Source organism: Arachis stenosperma, chromosome 5, assembly GCF_014773155.1.
Source record: "Arachis stenosperma cultivar V10309 chromosome 5, arast.V10309.gnm1.PFL2, whole genome shotgun sequence".
Classification (NCBI taxonomy): Eukaryota; Viridiplantae; Streptophyta; class Magnoliopsida; order Fabales; family Fabaceae; genus Arachis; species Arachis stenosperma.
The window spans coordinates 72,595,805-72,617,118 of record NC_080381.1 but is presented as its reverse complement, the minus strand read 5'-3'; the positions used below and the strand labels follow the sequence as shown (position 1 = coordinate 72,617,118).

Below are 21,314 nucleotides of genomic sequence, written 5' to 3'. Positions count from 1 at the left end.
GAATTATATGTTAAGTTGTCTTGGACATATTTTATTTTTTTGTTTAATGAACAAATTTATATATGTTGTATATATTTTGTTTTGCTAACAGTAAGTATCCTGACGTTATGTGTTCTTAAGATAATACGTAATAGTAAACTACATCTCTATTGTAGTTTTTTTTTTCCTGTTTTTTTTTATTGTTTAGCAATTGTTTGAAGATTTTATTAATTTTTATTATCTTACAAAATATGTTATATATTTATTGACATATTGAATAATTGTTGTAATCTATTTTTTTTATTTTAGTCTAATGATAATTTTGTAATTATTCAAAATTAATACAACATATTTATTTTTATTGAATACATTTTAGTTATATTCTTAGTATTTTTCTTTTAAAAAGGTTTAAATTTCGTGAATTCCGTGCATTGCACGAGTTATCACGCTAGTTATTAATTACATAAAGAAATAACTATTTACTATAATTATTTATTATAATTATTATTAATTTAATTATTTAATATAATTATTTAATTATTTTAAATTTTATATAATTATTTATTTTTAATAGTAATTTGCCACTTGGCAAGTTATTATTGGTTACAATGAGTCCCTCTAAGCAGGGACTCTCTCTTCTTGAACAATGTGCTAGGACTCACTCATAACACTTTATTCTATCAAGTGTTTAAAAAAATGGAGAGGATTCATTTCCTGGCTTAGGAGCCTGGATTTTGTAAGACGGTTCACAATGGACACTGATCGAACTCTTCACTTATTTAGACAGTTAATTTTGGACTTAATTTTGCAGGTGGCAGAGTCTGCTTTGAGTGCCTGTATACAAGACCCAATATTTCATCGGGTTAGGGATGTAGCTCCAAACAAGGTATCAGTGCTATTCTTCTATTTGATTTGTGTTTGTAGAAACTATAAAATATCTCTATTCATGGTCTTTTTAGAGAAGATGATCAATAACAAGAGCATGCTTTCTTGATGCTGCTGAAGAGATATTAGTTTTCCGGTATAATGGGGCCATGCTTGTGTGTAGATCGATTCAATTCCGTGCCATGCCTTATCTGACTCAGAAAAGCATAGTTAAAAAGAAAAATCAGCAAAAAGAATGGGTCACTCCTCAAATTGTTTCCTTTTCCTCTTTCCCCTCCTTCAAAATGAAATTTCACACACACACACACACACTAAATCTAGAGGCTTGTTGATTCTTCTAGAAAGAAGTTCTTAGCTTGCCTAATCATATGCTGTGATGAATTAGTGACTGTTTTGACCAATGATTAAAGCTGTAGATATTTCCCCAATTATATGAGAGTTAGTATTTTACAGCATCCTACTTTAAGTTCTCAAGCTTTCCTTAGTGATTGATAAACAATGTTGGGATTTAAGTTTGGGAAGTGTCTTACTTAATTATTATGCTCAGTTGTGTTTCCAACGCTATTGTCCTTTCTCTTCTTATTATTAGTGAAGTTGGAGTTTTTGTTCTTGGAAATTATATGAGAACACTTATCTCCATACTATGCAACTTTATCTTTGGTAGTTATTGCTCTCAATTTGGAATTATGTGCTGTCAAGGACCAAAAAAGGAAAGAAATTATGAGTAATAATCAAGTTTTAGCAAATAAAACTTTCACAACTTATCTTAGCCACAGGGCTGAGAAGCCAGTCTCCCATGCCTACATCACAGCGCAGCGCCGTCTCGCAACTTCTCTCGGTAGGAGCTTCTATGAATCCCGACCTTTCTTCCTAAATCCTAACCTATGCAATACTCTTCCTTGCCAGGATCAACATGTTCTTCTTTCTTCCTTTATCTGTATTTTTAAAATAATAATTATTATTAATTTTCTTATTGCTAACATAATTTAGGCAATGCTAATTTTTTGGAGAGTAAGAAAGAAGCAGCCTTTTTCCTGGGTCTGTTTGTTTCAAATGATACATATTGCTCATGAAGGTTCACCTTTTTCAAAGAGGGGCTATTCAGCAATTAGTTGTATGCTTAAGTCTTCAGATTCACAGTTTTAGGAAATGTCAGCTTTTACTCTTGGGAGGTTGGCATTGGTAGTTAATACAGTCGAAACATATTTTTTCGAATAAAGACTATGAATTTCATGTCAAAGTACAGCTTTGATTACTCATTCATCTTAAGTTTAAATTTGTATTCGAAATCAAAATAATGTTACACTATAAAATTTTGCATCGTGTGTTGGTGACCTTTTGTCTTATATATCATTTGTACCAAATGACACTGACATTATTTAAAGCTGGTGGTTTTCACAAACTTTAGGACAAATTTCAAAGCTCCAATATGTTGATTTGCTTTTTAACTTATTTATAATGTCCTTTAATTCTTTATGATACTTTAGTTGCTTGTTAAGGTTTATAGATAGAACTATTTCTCTGTTCTCTCCATTTATAATGTATAATTTCAACGGAAAAGGGTGTTCTATAGCTCTTGCTCTTGCTCATTTTATGTTCTATTGATGATTTTGGAACTATCTTCATTGACAACAATGGTATAATAAGCTTCCATCTAGATATTTTTTAATTATTTTCCCCCTAGTAGTGCTTTGAAACATTTTCACTCAACTTGCTGATAAATTTTGTAGGATTAGAATTATTGTTGGAGCTTCTTGAATGTACAAACCATAAGGAGATACGTCTCTGGCACAATTTCTTGTAACACCTTGTTTTGGATGTTACACTACCAAAGCCTACAGTACAATTTGTTCTCTTTCTACTTTAAAGACTGAATTGAAATAGCATTGCTTGTATTTAATTGCCACTTTGATGATTTGAATTCAAATATAGGGGTGTCTACTGTTATCGTGAATGTCAAACATACCAATAATAAAACTTTCTTATTTAATGAAACCTGCACACTTAGTGTTTGTTAAAATGCCTCTATGAAATTCACCCTTGCTTATGTATCTGTAAAACAGGTTTTAGTTTTCACAGTGCCTAAGACTTGTACAACATGGCTCAATTGAATGTGCCAGTGCTACAGTTCAAGAATTCTTCTGTCTTCGGAATCCATCCAACGACACAGTTTATTTGCTTCCAGACACAAAGTAGAAGTAAATCCTCACGTAAGTTCTTCTGAACTGAGTTTTTGTTTCCTTCTTAAATATGTTGTGTCTTATTTTAGTGTCTTGCTCAGTGCAATATAATCGTCTCTGGTATCTTAACATTTATACTATATTTCATGTAACTTTGGATATTAACTGATGTGAGCTTTGACTTTTCTTTCAGGGTTAACTAAGAAGCCATTAGTGGTTGAAGCTAGAGCAAATGCTAGAACAGAAAGTCCAAAACTTCGGAACAGAAGGATTCAGAAAAAGGTCTAACTTATATTCATGTTGAGAAAAAATAGCTTTCTTGATTGCACTTTGTGTTTGTAATATCTCCACCCTTTACTATACCTTATTATCTGTTTACTCCTTGTGCCTTTGGCATGATTTTAAGGTTTTCTGTAAACTCATTTTATATTTTCATCGGATCTGTATATTTGATATTTCCTTTACCTTATTCTACTAAGACTCTTGGCAAATCTTGTTATTCCTTTTTTCCTTCCCCCACTTATAGTCGAAGATTTTTAGTAAATTTCCACTATAAATTCCATTCCTTTTCCATTAGTACTATCATTTTGTCCATAGATTTAAATACTTTATATGTTTTACTTGCATGGTTACAGGTAACAAAATGCTGCATCATTGTTTCTTCAGTCACATGGCACTTTAATGCTAACAGCTGACTGCTATCCCTTGCCTTCTTTACTATTAATACGATCCTATTTTTCTCCCTTCTCAGTTCAATGGAACTGCTAGAAATCCAAGGCTTTCAGTATTTTGCTCAGATAAGCAATTGCATGCAATGCTTGTAGATGACAAGAATAAGAAGTGTTTGTTCTATGCAAGTACACTGCAGAAATCGATTCGAAATCCCCCATGCAGCACTTCTGTAAGTAGTCCACCACTTCTTATCGACATGTGTTGGTAAGCTTCCACCTTTCTAAAATAATCTTAAGAGTTTTGGCTCACCGTGCTTTTCTTTGGATGGTTTCTTTTCCCCCTTTTGTTATGGTGTAACATACTTATAGGAAGCTGCTAAACGTGTTGGGGAGGCACTTGTCAAAGCCTGTACAGACCTCAACATAAATGAAATATCGTCCTATGATCGCAATGGACTTTACCGTGGACAAAGGTTGGAAGCCTTTGAGATTGCCATTTCCAGTTATGGATTCTTGCCGGGATAGGTCTGCCTCTGAAAGCTTGAGCTCTTGTCAAATTTACAATCCACTGGAGTCAATGCTTTTCTATGTAGACATTATCACTTTTTCAGAGCAGTAGGTTGTAATCTCATCAGGTGATTAGTCATTACTGAAAAGTAGAAGGAACTAGAAAATCAGCGGTCCAATTGTTATGGAACTTGAAGTCATTTTCATTTCTGAATCACATCGTTTTCACATTATGTCATGCACGTCCACCGCTTGGACAAGATAGCTCAGTGTTAAACACTTAAACTAACCACCTCAAGATACACTCAGCTAGGACCTCAATCTTTGCTCATGTCGCTCATCAATGTTTTAAATCGAGGGCTTAAAGCAGAGACAAAGCTACCGACCCAAAAAAAAAAAATAAATAAATAAATAAGAGACACTAAGCACGAATGGCCACCAAGCCGACGTTGCCGAAACTCACATTATGCACCTTATGGATTACAAAAAGGGGAGACTTAGAGATCATCAAATTTTTTTAAGGCAAACTGAACATTATAAATATCAGAGCTAACTGACAATTTAGTACTGGAAAAATTCAGACACTTACAAAAAGTTTATGAAAGATTTCAAAATACCACAAAAATATCAATAAATATTATATTTTTATAAGTGACAATTTTTATATTTAATAAATAATTTATTCATTTAATTTAAAATTTTGTGATAATATTTGAATAAATATTAAAAAATGCATAAAAAATTCGAAAAAAATTTTGATCTCTAATCTTTTTTCAAAACAATGTGATCATTCACAATAAATTTTGTTTTTAAAAAAATTTACTTAACATAAAATTTTTAAAATTTAAGGATAAAAGGATCTTGTTTTAATAACATTTTGTTAAAAAGATTTAGTTCTTTTTATCGCATTTTTAAATTTTTTGGAGGCTTATTTATTATTAGAATTTTTGAAAATTATTTTTGTTAGTGATGTGAATTTTCGAATACTATTTTAATAGTTTACTTTAAATAAAATCTTATGGTGTGCTTGTTTGGAAGTAAAAATAGAGTGCAAATTTTATAGATAAGCTAAATGAGTTTCGGTGCAACTAGGTATCCATCATAATTCATCCTTTAATCAGCCATTATTTATTGTAATAATTATTTTTAGATATTAAGTCTTAAATCTTTTCTCATATATTTAAATTTTAAAATTATATCTCTTTAAAGTTAAAAGATTTAAATTTAAATTTAAACCTAACAAAACAAAAATAACAAACCAAAATCAAACTCTAACCAAACTAAAATTAAAGTAATACTATCAAATTTTTTTTTGTTTCAAGACTGGAATATATAGCTTTTTCCAATTCTAATTAACAAGAGTAATGAACATAATTATTTTTGGGTGAGTTTGAGATGTGTTAAGAAATTATCTAGTGTTCAATTTTATAATTTTAGATGTGTTATAAAATTATTTATATTAAAAAATATAAATATGGATTTGAAGAAATTTTGGATGTGTTAAAAAATTATTTTTGTTAAGAAAAATATAAGTACAAATTTAATAAATTTTTTATGTGTATCAAAAATATTTTATGTGTTATTTTATTATTTTGGATGTGCTATGAACATATATAAAATAATAAAAAAAAACTACCACAAAAATATCACCCTAGAAAGAAAGAAAAAATAATGTTTAAACACATATGGAACTAAAATATAGTTGGATACAAAGGAGAAGAGGTGATATTATTTAGTTAATAAGTTAATCTTGTTCTTTGTTATTTTAGATGTATTGTAAACATATTTAAAATATTATATTAAACTTTCACAACACATCTAAAATAATATAATTGTACACTATCTGAATTATGAACACATCCAAAATTGAAGTCACATTTTATATATATATATATATAATTAAACTAGATTTATTATAATAGAACGAAGATAAAAATGTCAAAAGAAAATGTTAAAAAGGGCACTACAGTAAAAGAAACTATAAATTACTCAAAATATTTCGATTTTTTTGATAAATTTACTCAAACAAATTAAAATATAAATTACTTTATTTGTAGCAACTCTATTATTAAAATTTCAAGGTACCTGATGACGCTAACCTTGAGCAACTTAAGGCAAGGCCAATATGCACAACGGGGTTCTGCTTATCACTGTTCCCAAGTATCAACAACAACAACAAGCCTCCAACATTAGGGTCGTTGAGATTGAAGGCTCTGATTGATTCTATATTGTCTCTGTTTCACTTTCTCTAATGCAGTGTACTTGTTATCACTGTTCTGAATGTAACGTAAAAGAAGAAAGAAGAAACCGTGTTTTTTATATGAAGTAACGTAAAAGAAGAAAGAAAGAAATAATAACTAACTATTAAGTGGATATGAAGTTAGAGAAATTTTAATTTTTAATATTTAAATTAAATTTAATTATAAATATATATCTAAAAAATAAAGATATGTTTTAATAAAAAAATTAAATAATATTAAAAATTGACCAAAAACTGAATTTTGTTCTACAAGTAGCATTTTTCAAAGTTTATTTATAAAACTTTTATCCTACTTTTATCCTCAACCGAACATACTTTATGGCATAACTATTTTTTTCCTTTCCCCTCCTTAAAACGAGAGGTTGAAAAAAAAATTCTTTGAATAGTTTTAGTAAATAATTCATAATGTTTTGCAAAAAGAATCTAAATCAAAACAGTAATGTACAAATAGCCTAGAACAAGCCTCATGTCTACTTCGATTAGAATATTAAAGATTATTGACAACATATTTTATCATGTCTTATGGTGTCATATAATAAGTAGTATGTTGTGAGCCTGGTAACTAGTAGCGTTAGTTTAGTATGCCTGCATTATAACATTAACTAATGTCACAGATATACTCAGATGCTATCAAAAGATGAGCATTGCATTTTTATATTAAAATCTTTGCTGGGTTAGAGCAACGTGTTACTCGGACAAGATTATCCACATACTTCAGATGTAAGATTGCTACATGGCCCGACGACTTCCAGTAAGATTAAAAAATAGGAGTTTCTTTCTACAATGAGGTGTAACCGTTAAAAAAATTGATGCTAATGCGAAGAAACCTAATTTACCTATTTCTGATTTGGCGCTTCTATACAAATCTCTTCCTCTCTACAGGTAACAAACAAATATCACATCTAAAATGAACAAATCTATGACTAAAAAGATAAACCCTAATATTGACCATTATCAGTAATTTCGAGCTAGACTAACTACACTAACTAGTAATTATCATACAAACTCGTCGCCTATGCCATCCAAAGTGGGAAAAACAAAATGGATTCTCACAATTAGGATCATCATTTAACCATATTAAGCGTAAATTTCGACCATTGACTTATGTCAATTCTGGTGCGATCCCATGAGACAACTAAATCAATGGCGAAAATCTATACTTAACACCGTCAAGTGAATTTTCCAATTGAGATTATAAACTCCGGGGAAAAATTTCATTCGTGCAAAGCAGTCATCTATCACCACAACATTTGGCACCTTTTCCTTCCTGAAGTTTCTGCCACAAACATAGCAGCTCCCTAGGACCTTGGTAATGAGCTACCACATAACCCTCCTTGCAACCTTCATTATAGACTCTGCCTTCATTCTCATACCGAACTTCTAGACCTTCTTTCTTCATGTCTGCAATCCATATTCCCATTGCAACGTCTTCTAGTTTAAACATCTGCCACACAATGATGAAATTTAGTGTTCACATGTGTCACCAATACGTTTGAGATCAAACACAAAAAATTTACATGTAGCTTTTAACAAGTAATAGATTTAATTATATACTACCTTTAAATGACCATCTCTGTATTTCTTGTGCACTGTCCTTGCTATATCATTTGAGATAACGTAGCCAGGACCGTGTGCCCAAGGAGGATAAGTTGCTTCACTCCATTCCTTTAGCACAACAGCCAACAAGATAGATATTTAGATGAAAGTAAACAAAATAGACAACAAGTATTCCGATAATCAGGCCAAGAAAAAGGCAATGAATAGCATTTTTTTTTAATTTCTAAGCAAATATTAAGTTTCTTCGAGTTTCTGCGAACTCAACCAAGTATTCCGATAATCACTTTCTGATCACCAAGCATATGATAAGTGACATACATCTATCTATCAATGCTAAATGAAATATATACTTGCACATAGACAATTACATCCAACAAAGATCTATGTATAAAGGAAGCCATGTCATTAAGGTACTGCATATTACATCAGTAATAATAACCATTGATATGAGCTAGAATGTTATGATCAGAAACTGATAGCGAAAAACAACACATAGACATGATATGCAATTTTTCAGGGAGAACATACCTCTGGGCTGATGTACCATTTGCTATCAGTACTTCGGTGTGGTCGAGATTCTGAATTAATAAGTCCATATAGTAAACCATGAGCCACATTGATCCTTTTCAAAGATGCCAGCACTTCATCTACTCGAATAAATGCATCATCGTCTGTCTTCATGACAAACTTTGCTGAAACAACCTCCGTCTGTTGAAGAGATCATGTCAATGAAGTTGGGGAGACTCTCCAACTTAAAAGAAAAATATTAGACGTTACCCCAAAAATGCAAATAGCTAAAGACTTCCAGGTTATAAGACTGTAGTAGTCAACAAATGGCATCAGCTGTATGTCTCCATAGGTTTGTGCTTCTTTCCATAGTTCTTCATTTACTATTTGGCTTTTGTGCTGTGCATCAAACCAAACAGGAGAAATTATGGCAAAAATTCACATAGCAATGTCGATAGGATCATCTTATCTTCATCAGAATTATAAAGAAAAGATGGTGTAAACAATAGCAAGAAGACATGCTTGAATAGAAACAACTTCCAAATGGCATATGCTTATTAAAGAGGCAACTACGAAGTTTGACAATCAATTCACAATAGATGAGAAACCTTAATTTTTATATACTGAAATGATTCTCCACAATTTATGTGAGAAAATAATAAGGAACACCCACCAAACCAACAAAGAAGCGCACGGCTGTTTTGTTTGTTCGAACTGCATTGTATTGCATCCAGGTTCTTCTAACAGCCATCCGACGCTTGAAATTGTTCGCAGTAGAGAAGACACCAATGAAGAGATCTAATGGGGTCTGTGCTGATACAGGACTTGCTTTTAGTGATTCTAGATCGACAATATGCTCTGAATCCTCTGATGTGGGCAGACCACTGGCAAGAACAGAAATTAACTTGATGTCCCCTGAAATTCGTATCTCATTGACAACCCATGGCTCCAGAGTCTGGAATGTAACCAGATAAGTCAGTTAACATATTAATACTGGTATTCAGTAAGTTAGGATTCAGAAGGAAGAGCGAAAGAAAGTACTTCACGGAAAGTGAATGAGGTTATGTGCTTTCCATCAACTGTCATCTGAATTCCCTCTGATCCCACTCGAAGAGTTGCAACGAAAGGTAAACCTTGCTTAAAAGGAAAGTATTTACTCTGTTTTGAGTGCTCTTCTGTTGCTAAAGATTGCCTTGAAGTGTGGGAATGCATGCCAGCCATGTAATGTTGGCTTATGTTCTTCCCTACAATCTTATTGCACTCTTCCAAGTCATCAACTGCCAAATGAAATAGCAACAATAAACCATGGAAGTTAATAATAGAAATGCAAAATCACCTTGTGAAAATCAATAGGTCCTCAGGCCAAGTATATACTACAATAAGGATGGGCCATGTAGGGATGGGCAAGTGGGCTACATCATTATGAAAGGTGAAACATGTTTATTGATTAAAGGAACTATATTTAGCAGCAGAGAAAAGGAAAATGATTGTGAAGACTGAAGAAACATCCAGGACAGGTTGCAGTGAAGAAAAGCAGGACAAGGTATTGCCAAAATGCAAGCGAAACATGAAATTAATGTTGAGGGCAAGGAAGGATCTAGGCAAGAATGAGAAATGCTTGAGCATAATTAATGTATGTTCATGTGCTAAACACAGACCATTATGCTAGTCCCCCGTATCTATACATCAACACCAAATTCCCATCAAATTAAAAAAAAAATGGAAAACAAAAATGATAATTACAAATTATTTTCCATACATAATTCTTACATTAGCAAAAACCAAGCAGACAATAAAGAACTAATTAAGAAGCAAAACACTGGTAAAATAAAATAGATAAATCTTTTAACATACTATGATATCAATTTTTTCGAGAAAATGGTGTGTCACTTTAGAATATGCATATCACTTTCTCCATCACTGGACAAACATTTGCTATTACTTATTACCTATGGGGCTCAAATATTAAGAAAATTGACAGAATCTTGACAAGAACTTTACTTCAATTACAATGAAATGAATTCATATGGATGATGAAACAATGGTGAGAGCAGAATTTTCACCTTTCTTAACCTTTTCAGGAGTAGGTGATGGGCAACGCTCCTCTCCTCCCCAATCATGAGCTGCTGTCCAGGAGTTTTGGACAATTACAGGATCTTCAGTGATTTTGTCACCATGAAGCCTAACATTATAGTGCAAAATTATAGGGGGGTCAGGCTCCCCAGGAAGTGGTTCTCCAGTCAAGTCAATCCGAAAATTGCCAAGAAGACCATTTGGAATGCCAATTACAGTAATGGAAGAACCCTGTGTCAGTCCACAGGGTACTTGCAGTTCGTAACTACTGTTACTGAGTTCAGGGGAACTCATATTGTTAAGAAAATGGGGACACTGTTTCTCTTTTGTTCTAGAACTATCATTTGCATAACCTTGTCTTTGCTCTTCAACTGAAGAAATAAGACTATTCCATACACCCGCAGCTTCCTTGATAGCTTCTACTGCATTAGGTAAACCCTGAGCATGATCAAGTAAGTGTTTCAAGTGGTTCCGTGTCTGCAGAGCTTGTTGCTCTTCTTTCGAAAAGTTGCTCCCCAAAAAGAGGCTAGATGCTAAAATATCAGCAGAAATAACTTGAGATGTAACAGCTGGATTGCGAACGGCAGGAGGAGCCATAGATTTTATCCATTCTAGAGGATTAGTACCATTAACATTAAGGGAGACAGGTATTGTTGGATAAGCTTCACTGATAGGATTTTTCATTACCCCATATCGCAGGATCATAAGCATAAACAGCATAAACAATGAAGCAATTAAGACTCCTCCATACAATTTCTTCATTTTGATGATGTTATGAATGAAGCAACAGCCCTGCACCAACACGGTATTAGTCATAAGGACAGCAAACCACTGTTGACTTAATCACTATCCTTTGCATAATTTCTTGCCTTAGTAGTGAAGCACAAATAGGCAGAAACCATAAATGATTTAAGATACTTGATGCGAACACAGCAAGATCTGCTTCTTTGTTTCAATCTACTACCTAACTGATATCAAGTACCAACCACCAGGCCTTGGATTGGAAGCATGTTTTGAAAGTTGATCATGACTTCGGTTGTTTATTGGCTAGCAACCCTTAAAGAAAAAGTTTTCATATTTTCTATCTGCAATTTACAAAAGAAAAATGTTCTTACTTCAAACCAAAAATGAAAATAACAAATAAGTATTCAGTAGTCAATGCCCTCCCCAGCCCACCACCATTTCATTTGGTCAAATATAGCAATGTAATATTTTGTGTTTATAATAAGGTGGTCAATGATATTAAAAAGTCATAATTAGTAGGAATCAAAGTCGAAATCAGAATACTTAATATGTAACAAGGGCTACATTTAATAGTTCATTACCAACAAAATCATATAAATAAAAATTCAATCGAAAATACCAAATGATGAAATGATGCGATATTTAGAGTTAAATAACCACTAAAATTAAGCGGTGAACCGTTCCCTCAATCAATGAATTCCGATTTTTAAATCCGATCTTACTCAATGCAACTTTTTTCCTATTATGCTCGATAATTAACTTTACGGACACCAAAAGAACAAAAATAAAAATAAATACAAAGAAATAGAAAAGGTGAAGAGCTCTAAATGCGTCTGTGCGGAAACATGAACCATAACCTAAATGTACAAAAAGATTTAAAAAAACATAATATTCAAAAAAAAAATTATAAATAACTAATAATTCGGACGAAAATATTGCAAAAAATAAAAAATCTTTACCTGATCTCAGAACAAACTCAACAGTGTCAGAGCTAAGCAACAAAAGCATCACACAGATTGAACAGCGCAAGAAATCAACAAAGAATCTCGGAAACGAAAGGCTCAAAACTAAGGAGAAAAAGTGAAAAATGTAGGAATCAAGTAGAATTCCGGTGGAAAATAGGGCGACCAGAGTGAGGATAAAAAATATTGCAATGTTGAGTATTAACAAGTAGCGAGTGGCACTAGTCAAGTAGAACTCGAAGTGAGAAAATCGGTTTACCTGAACGAAATTTTCTCGGTAAAGTGGCGGAAAATGGAGAGAGAGAGAGAGGGCGCGCGCATTGAAGTTGCCGTGAAAAGAAAAGAAATGAAAGGGCGAAGAAGAAGGAAGTGTTTTTGTGTTTGTGAAGTTTGAAGCTTCAGTGTTTCATCTTCATAGTCTCTTCAAACTTACAGCACCACGCGCAAGAAGCCAGCAAGATAGAGATACAGGAATTTAAAGAATAATATTAATATTAATAAGAAAGGTAAATAAATAATTTTTTGTTTAATTCACAAAAAGAACATAGAAAGAAAAGTAGAAGACACCAAGACATTGGTTCATTCACCGACCGTGTTCTCCGGTGTTATTAGACTCTTAGACTTTTATTTTTTTATTATATTTTTTAAGAACTTGAATTTAATCAATTTATAAATAAACTGCTAGAAGGATTTTTGTTTTAAAACTTAAGAATTCGTACATATCTAATACCTATTATCTATTATTTATTTATCTATCATTTATTATTAATTATATTATATTAAAATCAAATTTCTATACTTAATAATAAAATTGACAAGTCACCAAAAAAAACTAGAGTCACCAAAAAAAATAATAAAATTGACATATTATATTTTAAAAATATTTTTTAATTTATTAAATTAATTCAATTATAAATAATTAATTATATTAATTTATTAATTTGATTAAATACTTAAATATCATACAATTTAATATAATTTAATTATATTATAATTATTGGTAATATAAATTGATATATAAATAAGATTATTTAATTTAATTTATTTAATATTATTAAATAATTAATAACAGAATATATATGACATGAATATGATTATAAATATTGTACCTTCTATATCATTTTATTTCTTTTTTTTTTGTAGCATTCATGTGTACTTAATTGAGATTAGAACCTTTTGTTTTTTATATTGGAGTAGCAAAGGTATTTTTTAAAAATGTGAGTTGATGGGATGTTATTCTTAAATGTGGAACTGTTTAATTAGATAAATAGAAATTAGACCTTTCAATTTGTGAGAAGTACAGAAATCAGACCGTCTGATTTATGATAATACAGAAATCGGACTGATGAATTTGTGAGAGTACAGAAATCGAACCGAAAGATTTTCTATTAAAAAAATTAAAAAAATTTAAAGTATAGAAATGGGACCCTCCAATTTGTATATCTTTCACATTCTTAAAAAATACCAAAAATTTACAATATTAAGATATATCACTACTTTTATTTTCATATACAAAAAAAAACCACTGAAATTATGTCATCTTTTAATTTTCTTTCTTTTTATTTCTACTTTTGACAAATTGATCTCATCATATTGATTTGTTTTATATTAATTTTTCATCCTATATATGATTTTTTAACAATTTATTTATTTGTTTTCTAACGTCTCAAATTTTTTGTGACAATGTCTTTGTAAAAATTAATTTATAATTTTTTTTCTTCACAATTTTTTTCTTTGAATTATTTTTTAATAATAATTTATCTTATTTTATTTTTAATTCTTTATACTTTATATTCTTTGATTAATTCTTTTATTATTTTGACTTTTTAATCACAAATCTATTTTTTATTTTTTTGTCTTAACCATTGTAATTTATAAGTACTTTTTTATCTTTATTTTTTTCTAAATGTGTCTATTTATTGTGCTTTTATTTTTATGTTTGTGCTAACTAGATTAAAAGGATTTTTTTATTTATATTATTACTAATAATATATTTTGTTTTTATTTTATGATCATCACCAATTTATCATAAATATTATAATATAATTTATTTTTATTTAATTTTTTGAGAAATAAATTTCTTAATTTTATTACGGTTTAGAATTATAATTTATTATAATATTGAATCAATTAAAGTGTGCATACTATAATATTTAGAGTTTGATGATGTATTATGTTTTGAATATTTCAAAACGTTAGAAGGTATATGACTATGAAATATTTTACTGTCTTAATATAATAGGATCCGATAACCACCATCTAATATATGTTAACACGCCTAAAAATTATATAGAGAAAAATGTTGTCATACAGTGTCTGATATTTTTTTTATTTTATTTTAAAAGAGTTGTATACTCTTAATCAACAACGTTATGAACAATGATACGAATCAACAGAGATAATTATCCATGATAATGTCTACTATAATTTTGTACTTTTCTGCCATTTATAACAATATCACATAATATTACCCCATTAATAGGTATGGATGCAGAAATATTATAGCAAAGCGTTAATAATATATATAATATTAAAAAATTATGTAAAAAATTATATAATGTAAAATGTATTAAAAAATATACTAATAGAGAATATATTTTAAAGTATAAAAAATATGTATGTACTTTTTTATTAATGAAATAATCGATTCTTCGTATCATAAAATTCATCGATAATAGAATCTGAGTCCAATTTTTTAATAATTTTCTTTTCAATATAATTAAAAGACAAATAATAAAAAATTCATTTTTTATTTTGTTTCTAAGTTATTTTTTACAATATTTAAAATTGAAAAGGATCTCTCAATTATAATAATTAAAATAGAGAGAATTAATATAAAATGAATCAAAAGTGACGCACACGAGAAGAAAAAAATCCATTTTATAAAATTTAAAAAATTTTATTAATTAAAAATATTAATAATAATATCTTTTTAAATTTTTTTAATATTATTATTTACTTTTTAAATATTAAAAATAATTAATATTTGGTTAGACTAAATTTTTATTTATATTAAATTAAATATTAAATAAATTTTTTAAAAAATTAAATTATATTTAATAACTTATTACTATTAATTTTTTTTAAAAAAATTTGGAGTCGAGACCTCCACTCTTACCTAAAGTCCGTCCCTACCCATTAATCAATAGAAATTCATAAAGATGATATACTTTTTTAAAATGTAATATAACAAATTTGTTGTGTACTCAAGACGTTTATCAAAAAAATTATATATGAAAAGGTTGTGGTGTGATTGTAATAAACAATGACATTCAAATAAATAATGAGTATTGTTATATCTTCTTCATAAGAAACATAAAAAATCTAATTATTTATTATATACGTGTAGATTTTAATTAGCAAACTTTTAGGTATATCACTAGATTAAATAAGGGTTTATATTTTAAAAATATAAATTTGAGAATTAGATCTATGGTTTATAATTTTTTTTACAAAATTGATTCATAGATTTATTTATTCTTTAAAAAAAATTTTCAGTTTACACAAATATGAAGTTCAAATTTTTTATTACTTCAAATCTGATCCTAAATTTTATTTTCAAAAATAAAACTAAACTTTTGATTTATAAATTTTAATTTTAAAAAATTTATCTCTATATCTATAAAAAATATACTATTTCCATAAGTAAAAGAATTAGCCGCCTTAGTTGATCCCAAAAACCAAAACAAAAAACACAAAAAAAGGTAAAAAGAAAAAACAAAAAATAAGAAGGGAAGGACAACGTTCATTTCGGGTCCCGTAGATAAGGAAAGGTCAAAGTTCAGCCCTTTCGACGTTGCGTTTTCTTATTGGTTATGACATGCTTGATGGTCCCTCAGTACTAACCGTACATACAACACATGAAACTATGAAAGATGAAACCTCATTTCATAATTCATGCTCATTCATTAGGGATTTATTTGTTCGAATTAAAAAAACAAAATCTTTTATTAAATTATCGATAAAAATATAAATTTATTAAAGATAAAATATTTTCAAAATGTTGTAAAACACAATCAAAATATTCAACGTTAAAAAAGCCAAATGAATATACTGTTTCATATATTTTTTTGGATGTGTTACTTATTTAAATTAAATTATTTAATAAAGTGCTTGTCCTATATCAACTTTATTTATATGAATATCCTATTTTATTATTAGTAAATTCGAGTGAGAACAATTTATTTACTAAATAACAAGTAAATCGTATCAAAGTTTAAATATTAAATAAATGATTTTATTAATATTTAAATATTTTTAGCAACTAAATTTAATTAAATTAACTTAAATCCAGCCAAAATTATCCACACAATATATGTATAAATTATATATTTTTTTTGTGTTTATTTTTCTTCTTCGTATATTTTATCCTCATCATCATTTTTTTATTGTTACTGTTATTATTGCTGCGTTTTTTTATTTCTTTTCCTCCTCTTTCTGTTGCTGCTAGTTATTACAGTATTTTTTATTATTATTATTTTTTATATATTTTTGTTAAGAGAATGAAATAAGAAGAATTATAAAAAAATAAACAAAAAGAAAAAGATGAAGAAAAAAGTTGATGATGAGAAAAAAAAGAGAGAGAGTTTTGAATTGTATAAAATTTATCAAAAAATAGCACCAAAATTTTTTTACTGTGACACAGAAATTTTTTTAATTTTGGCACAATAATTTCTTAACTGTGACACAGGTTTTTGTTAAGATGGTGAAACAAGAAGAATTATGAGAAGATGAAACAAAAAGAAGAAGATAAATAAAACAAAGAAGAATAAAAAGATGATGATGATGACGATGATAAAGAAGATGAGGGAGAATTTTGAATTATACATAATTTATCAAAAAAATAACACGAAATCTTTTTTTACTGTGGAAAAATTTCTTAACCGTGACGTAGGAACTTTTTAATTGTGACATAGAAATTTTTTAATTGTGTCATTTCTAACTAAATGATGTACTTCTCTTGTCATTGAACTAATTGAGTGGTATTAAACTCATATAGAAGAGGTCTAATCATTCATGTGTCATTTGCAATAATTGATGTATATTTTAACTAAATGATATATTATTTAAGAGGTTCTAAAACACATTTGAATGTATTTTATTAGTGGAGTGAATGAAGACTTTGGACTTGTAATTCTTTAAAGATATCTTGTGTCATTTATTAAAATTTTTTGTGTTATTTTTAACTAAATGATATGTTTTTTATTATCATTAAATTAATTGTGTGGCATTGAACTAATATATAAGAGATTTAGCTATTCCTGTGTCATTTTCAATAATTTGATGTGTCTTTTGAATCTAAAACACATTTAACTATATTTTTTGATTAAGTAAGCGAGGTTTTGGACTTATAGTTCTTTGAAAATATTTTGTATCATTCACTAAAAATTTTGGTGTTATTCACAAAAATTTTACGTGTCATTTATAATTAAATAATGTGCTTTTGTAATAAAACTAATTGTGTGATATTTAATAAAGAAGAAGATGACGATGATAATAACAATGATAATGAGGAGGAGAAGTGGGCTCCAGAAGTGAATTTTTGCACTCTTAAATGTAAAATCTAGTCAAAATTCCAGTGCGTATTTTTACACAGAAAACTATATTTTTCGACTCAGAAAAATCCACTGAGTCCAAATATCATATTTAAATTATTAAATTCTGATTGCTAGATTTTCTAACCATATTCACTCCTATTTAATTTATTATTTAATTAATTACGGTTTGACCGTGTTTTACATTATTATGGTATCAGAGCAGTTCGTCCTCGTGAGCCTGAGGGATGGAACTACTTATGCTTCAATGCATACTCTGAGTCTGTGCCTGTGCTAGTTAGGGTATGTAACCGATACATCTAGCATGAAGTTCATGAGTGTACCTTTGGTACTTTGAAGTACTATACTTTCGATATTGAGACTAATCAACTTGATATCATTTGTTTGGTGTGTTTAGGGACCAGATGGCACCTCATGAACGCGGTCGAGGCCGTGAGAGAGGTTGTACTAGTACTTAGGAACCAGAAACCAACCCGAATAACCTGGTAAACTTCATTGCAGTGTTGGAGAACATGGCTGCTGCTATGCAGGCCACTACGGAGGCTCTTGGGCAACAGATAAATAATAATAGCAATGGCGAAAGTGGAGCTCAGGGCCCAATGACAGTGACAACCTTCTTAAAGGTTAATCCACCTAAGTTCAAGGGAACCACCAATCCGACTGAAGCCGATACTTGATTTCAGGCTATGGAGCGAGCACTACAAGCGCAGTTGGTACCTGAAGAGCGGTGTATTGAATTTGCTAACTATCTGCTCACTGGAGAAGCATTGCAACGGTGGCAAGGAGCCCGACGTCTCCTGCAGTAGGGTGGTGCACGAAATCTTAATCCCAATTATCAAAGTCAAAATTTCTTATGATCTCGTACCACTAACCAGCAAGTGTACTGGGTCGTCCAAGTAATACCTTACGTGAGTAAGGGTCGATCCCACGGAGATTATTGGTTTGAAGCAAGCTATGTTTATTTTATTAATCTTAGTCAGGATATTAATTAAAATTATCAGTTGGAATTATTAGATTGAAAAAATAAAAGAAAATAAAATCGTTACTTGTTGTGCAGTAATGAGAAATATGTTGGAGTTTCGGAGATGTTTTGTCCTCTGAATTTCTGCAATGTAACATTCAACTCAATTGTTCGTACAGCACGTCTACGGCAAGCTGTATGTAGGGTGTCACCATTGTCAGTGGCTACCTCCCATCCTCTCAGTGAAAACGTTCCTATGCTCTGTCACAGCACGGCTAATCAGCTGTTGGTTCTCGATCATGTTGGAATAGGATCCATTGATCCTTTTGCGTTTGTCATCACGCCCAGCAATCGCGAGTTTGAAGCACGTCACAGCCATTCAATCCTTGAATCCTACTCGGAATACCACAGACAAGGTTTAGACCTTCCGGATTCTCAAGAGTGGTCGCCATCAATTCTAGCTTATACCGCGGAGATTCTGATTAAGGAATCTAAGAGAAGCTCATTCAGTCTGATGTAGAACGGAGGTGTTTGTCAGGCACACGTTCATGGATTGAGGGAGGTGATGAGTGTCACGGATCATCACCTCCTTCATAATTAAGCGCAAATGAACATCTTAGATCAGACCATACGCACGTTTGAATGGAATAGAAACAATTGCATTAATTCATCGAGACGCTGCAGAGCTCCTCACCCCCAACAATGGAGTTTAGAGACTCATGCCGTCAAAAAGTATGTAATTCAGATCTGAAAATGTCATGAGGTACAAAATAATTCTCTAAAAGTTGTTTAAATAGTAAACTAGTAACCTAGGTTTGCAAAATGTGAGTAAACTAAGATAATTGGTGCAAAAATCCACTTCTGGGGCCCACTTGGTGTGTGCTGGGGCTGGGACTAAAGCTATCCACGAATTGAGGCCTTTCTTGGAGTTGAACTCCAAGTTATAACGTGTTTTGGGCGTTCAACTCCGGATCATGACGTGTTTCTGGCGTTTAACTCCAGATAGCAGCATGTACTTGGCGTTCAACGCCAAGTTACGTCGTCTATCTTTGCGCAAAGTATGGATTATTATATATTGCTGGAAAGCCCTGGATGTCTACTTTCCAACTCCATTGAGAGCGCGCCAATCGGAATTCTGTAGCTCCAGAAAATCCATTTTGAGTGCAGGGAGGTCAGGATCTAACAGCATCAGCAGTCCATTTTCAGCCTAACTCAGATTTTTGCTCAGCTCCCTCAATTTCAGTCAGAAAATACCTGAAATCACAGAAAAACATACAAACTCATAGTAAAGTCCAGAAATAAGATTTTTGCCTAAAAACTAATAATATTTAACTAAAAACTAATTAAAACATGCTAAAATCTACATGAAATTACCCCCCAAAAAGCGTATAAAATATCCGCTCATCACAACACCAAACTTAAACTGTTGCTTGTCCTCAAGCAACTAGATGAATAAAATAGGATAAAAAGAAATCAAGAAGCAATAATATTTCAGAGTTTTAAGTGAAGCTCAGATTCTAATTAAATGAGCGGGGCTTGTAGCTTTTTGTTTTTGAATAGTTTTGGCATCTCCCTCTATCCTTTGAAATTCAGAATGATTGGCATCCATAGGAACTCAGAATTAAGATAGTATTATTGATTCTCCTAGTGTAGTATGTCGATTCTTGAACACAGTTACTTTATGAGTCTTGGCCGTGGCCCTAAGCACTTTGTTTTTCAGTATTACCACCAGATACATAAATGCCACAGACACATGACTAGGTGAACCTTTTCAGATTGTGACTCAGCTTTGCTAGAGTCCCCAGTCAGAGGTGTCCAGAGCTCTTGAGCACACTCTTTTTGCCTTGGATCATGACTTTAACCACTCAGTCTCAAGTTTCTAACTTGGACCTGCATGCCACAAGCACATGGTTAGGGACAGCTTGATTTAGCCGCTTAGGCCTGGAACTATTTCCTTAGGCCCTCCTATCCACTGATGCTCAAAGCCTTGGATCCCTTTCACCCTTGCCTTTTGGTTTTAAGGGCTATTGGCTTTTATTCCTTTTGATCCAAAAAAAAAATTTTTTTGACTGCTTTTTCTTGCTTCAAGAATCAATTTCATGATTTTTCAGATCATCAATAATATTTTTCGTGTTCCTCATTCTTTCAGGAGCCAATATTCATAAAATTCAAGATAAAAATTATGCACTGTTCAAGCATTCATTCAGAGAACAAAAAGTATTGCCACCACATGTAATTAATTATAATTTTTATTATTAAGAACTCGAAAAATATAAATTACTTCTTTATTCTAAAAATATACTACTTTATTCATGCCTGATGATGATGAGAAGAATAAATTATAACTTAATTGGAAATAAAATCAAAATAGATATACTAATTACTACTACTACTACTATATATATCTCCTAAGGTAAATTTCTATAAAAATACTATCACAGAGTTAAAGCTAAAATTAGAACTCAACAACCTG

At 30.7% G+C, this 21,314-nt stretch overlaps 2 protein-coding genes across 4 annotated transcripts; one reads left to right on the top strand and one right to left on the bottom strand.

Moving 5' to 3' along the window:
• Positions 1 to 629: 629 nt before the first annotated feature.
• Positions 630 to 4,436, top strand: LOC130979594 (uncharacterized). Of its 2 annotated transcripts, XM_057903061.1 has the most exons (6): positions 741 to 865; positions 1,529 to 1,702; positions 2,928 to 3,074; positions 3,238 to 3,326; positions 3,796 to 3,945; positions 4,085 to 4,436. In XM_057903061.1, the coding sequence occupies exons 3-6, from the start codon at positions 2,963 to 2,965 to the stop codon at positions 4,238 to 4,240; spliced, it is 507 nt and encodes a 168-aa protein (XP_057759044.1). In that variant the 5' UTR covers positions 741 to 865; positions 1,529 to 1,702; positions 2,928 to 2,962; the 3' UTR covers positions 4,241 to 4,436. The 2 variants fall into 2 exon arrangements, with proteins under 2 accessions (XP_057759043.1, XP_057759044.1); XM_057903060.1 differs by lacking the exon at positions 1,529 to 1,702 and having other exon boundaries at positions 630 to 865.
• Positions 4,437 to 7,203: 2,767 nt separating this feature from the next.
• Positions 7,204 to 12,782, bottom strand: LOC130982280 (beta-1,3-galactosyltransferase GALT1). Of its 2 annotated transcripts, none has more exons than XM_057906227.1 (9): positions 12,585 to 12,782; positions 11,489 to 11,704; positions 10,610 to 11,411; positions 9,588 to 9,823; positions 9,220 to 9,501; positions 8,817 to 8,945; positions 8,568 to 8,747; positions 8,040 to 8,147; positions 7,204 to 7,926 (listed from the first exon to the last, which is right to left on the bottom strand). In XM_057906227.1, exons 2-9 carry the CDS (start codon positions 11,519 to 11,521, stop codon positions 7,714 to 7,716), a joined length of 1,983 nt encoding a protein of 660 aa, XP_057762210.1. In that variant the 5' UTR covers positions 11,522 to 11,704; positions 12,585 to 12,782; the 3' UTR covers positions 7,204 to 7,713. The 2 variants fall into 2 exon arrangements, with proteins under 2 accessions (XP_057762210.1, XP_057762211.1); XM_057906228.1 differs by lacking the exon at positions 12,585 to 12,782 and adding an exon at positions 12,323 to 12,347.
• Between the last annotated feature and the right edge of the window lie 8,532 nt (positions 12,783 to 21,314).

Coding starts and splice junctions, on each gene's coding strand:
- LOC130979594 (XM_057903060.1), top strand. CDS start 2,963: ATGGCTCAATTGAATGTGCCAGTGCTACAGTTCAAGAATTCTTCTGTC. Junction 3,075..3,237: donor AAGTAGAAGTAAATCCTCAC/GTAAGTTCTTCT, acceptor CTTTTCTTTCAG/GGTTAACTAAGAAGCCATTA. Junction 3,946..4,084: donor ATCCCCCATGCAGCACTTCT/GTAAGTAGTCCA, acceptor ACATACTTATAG/GAAGCTGCTAAACGTGTTGG.
- LOC130982280 (XM_057906227.1), bottom strand. CDS start 11,521: ATGGTTTCTGCCTATTTGTGCTTCACTACTAAG. Junction 11,412..11,488: donor ATTTGTGCTTCACTACTAAG/GCAAGAAATTAT, acceptor GTGTTGGTGCAG/GGCTGTTGCTTCATTCATAA. Junction 9,824..10,609: donor TCCTGAAAAGGTTAAGAAAG/GTGAAAATTCTG, acceptor TTCATTTGGCAG/TTGATGACTTGGAAGAGTGC.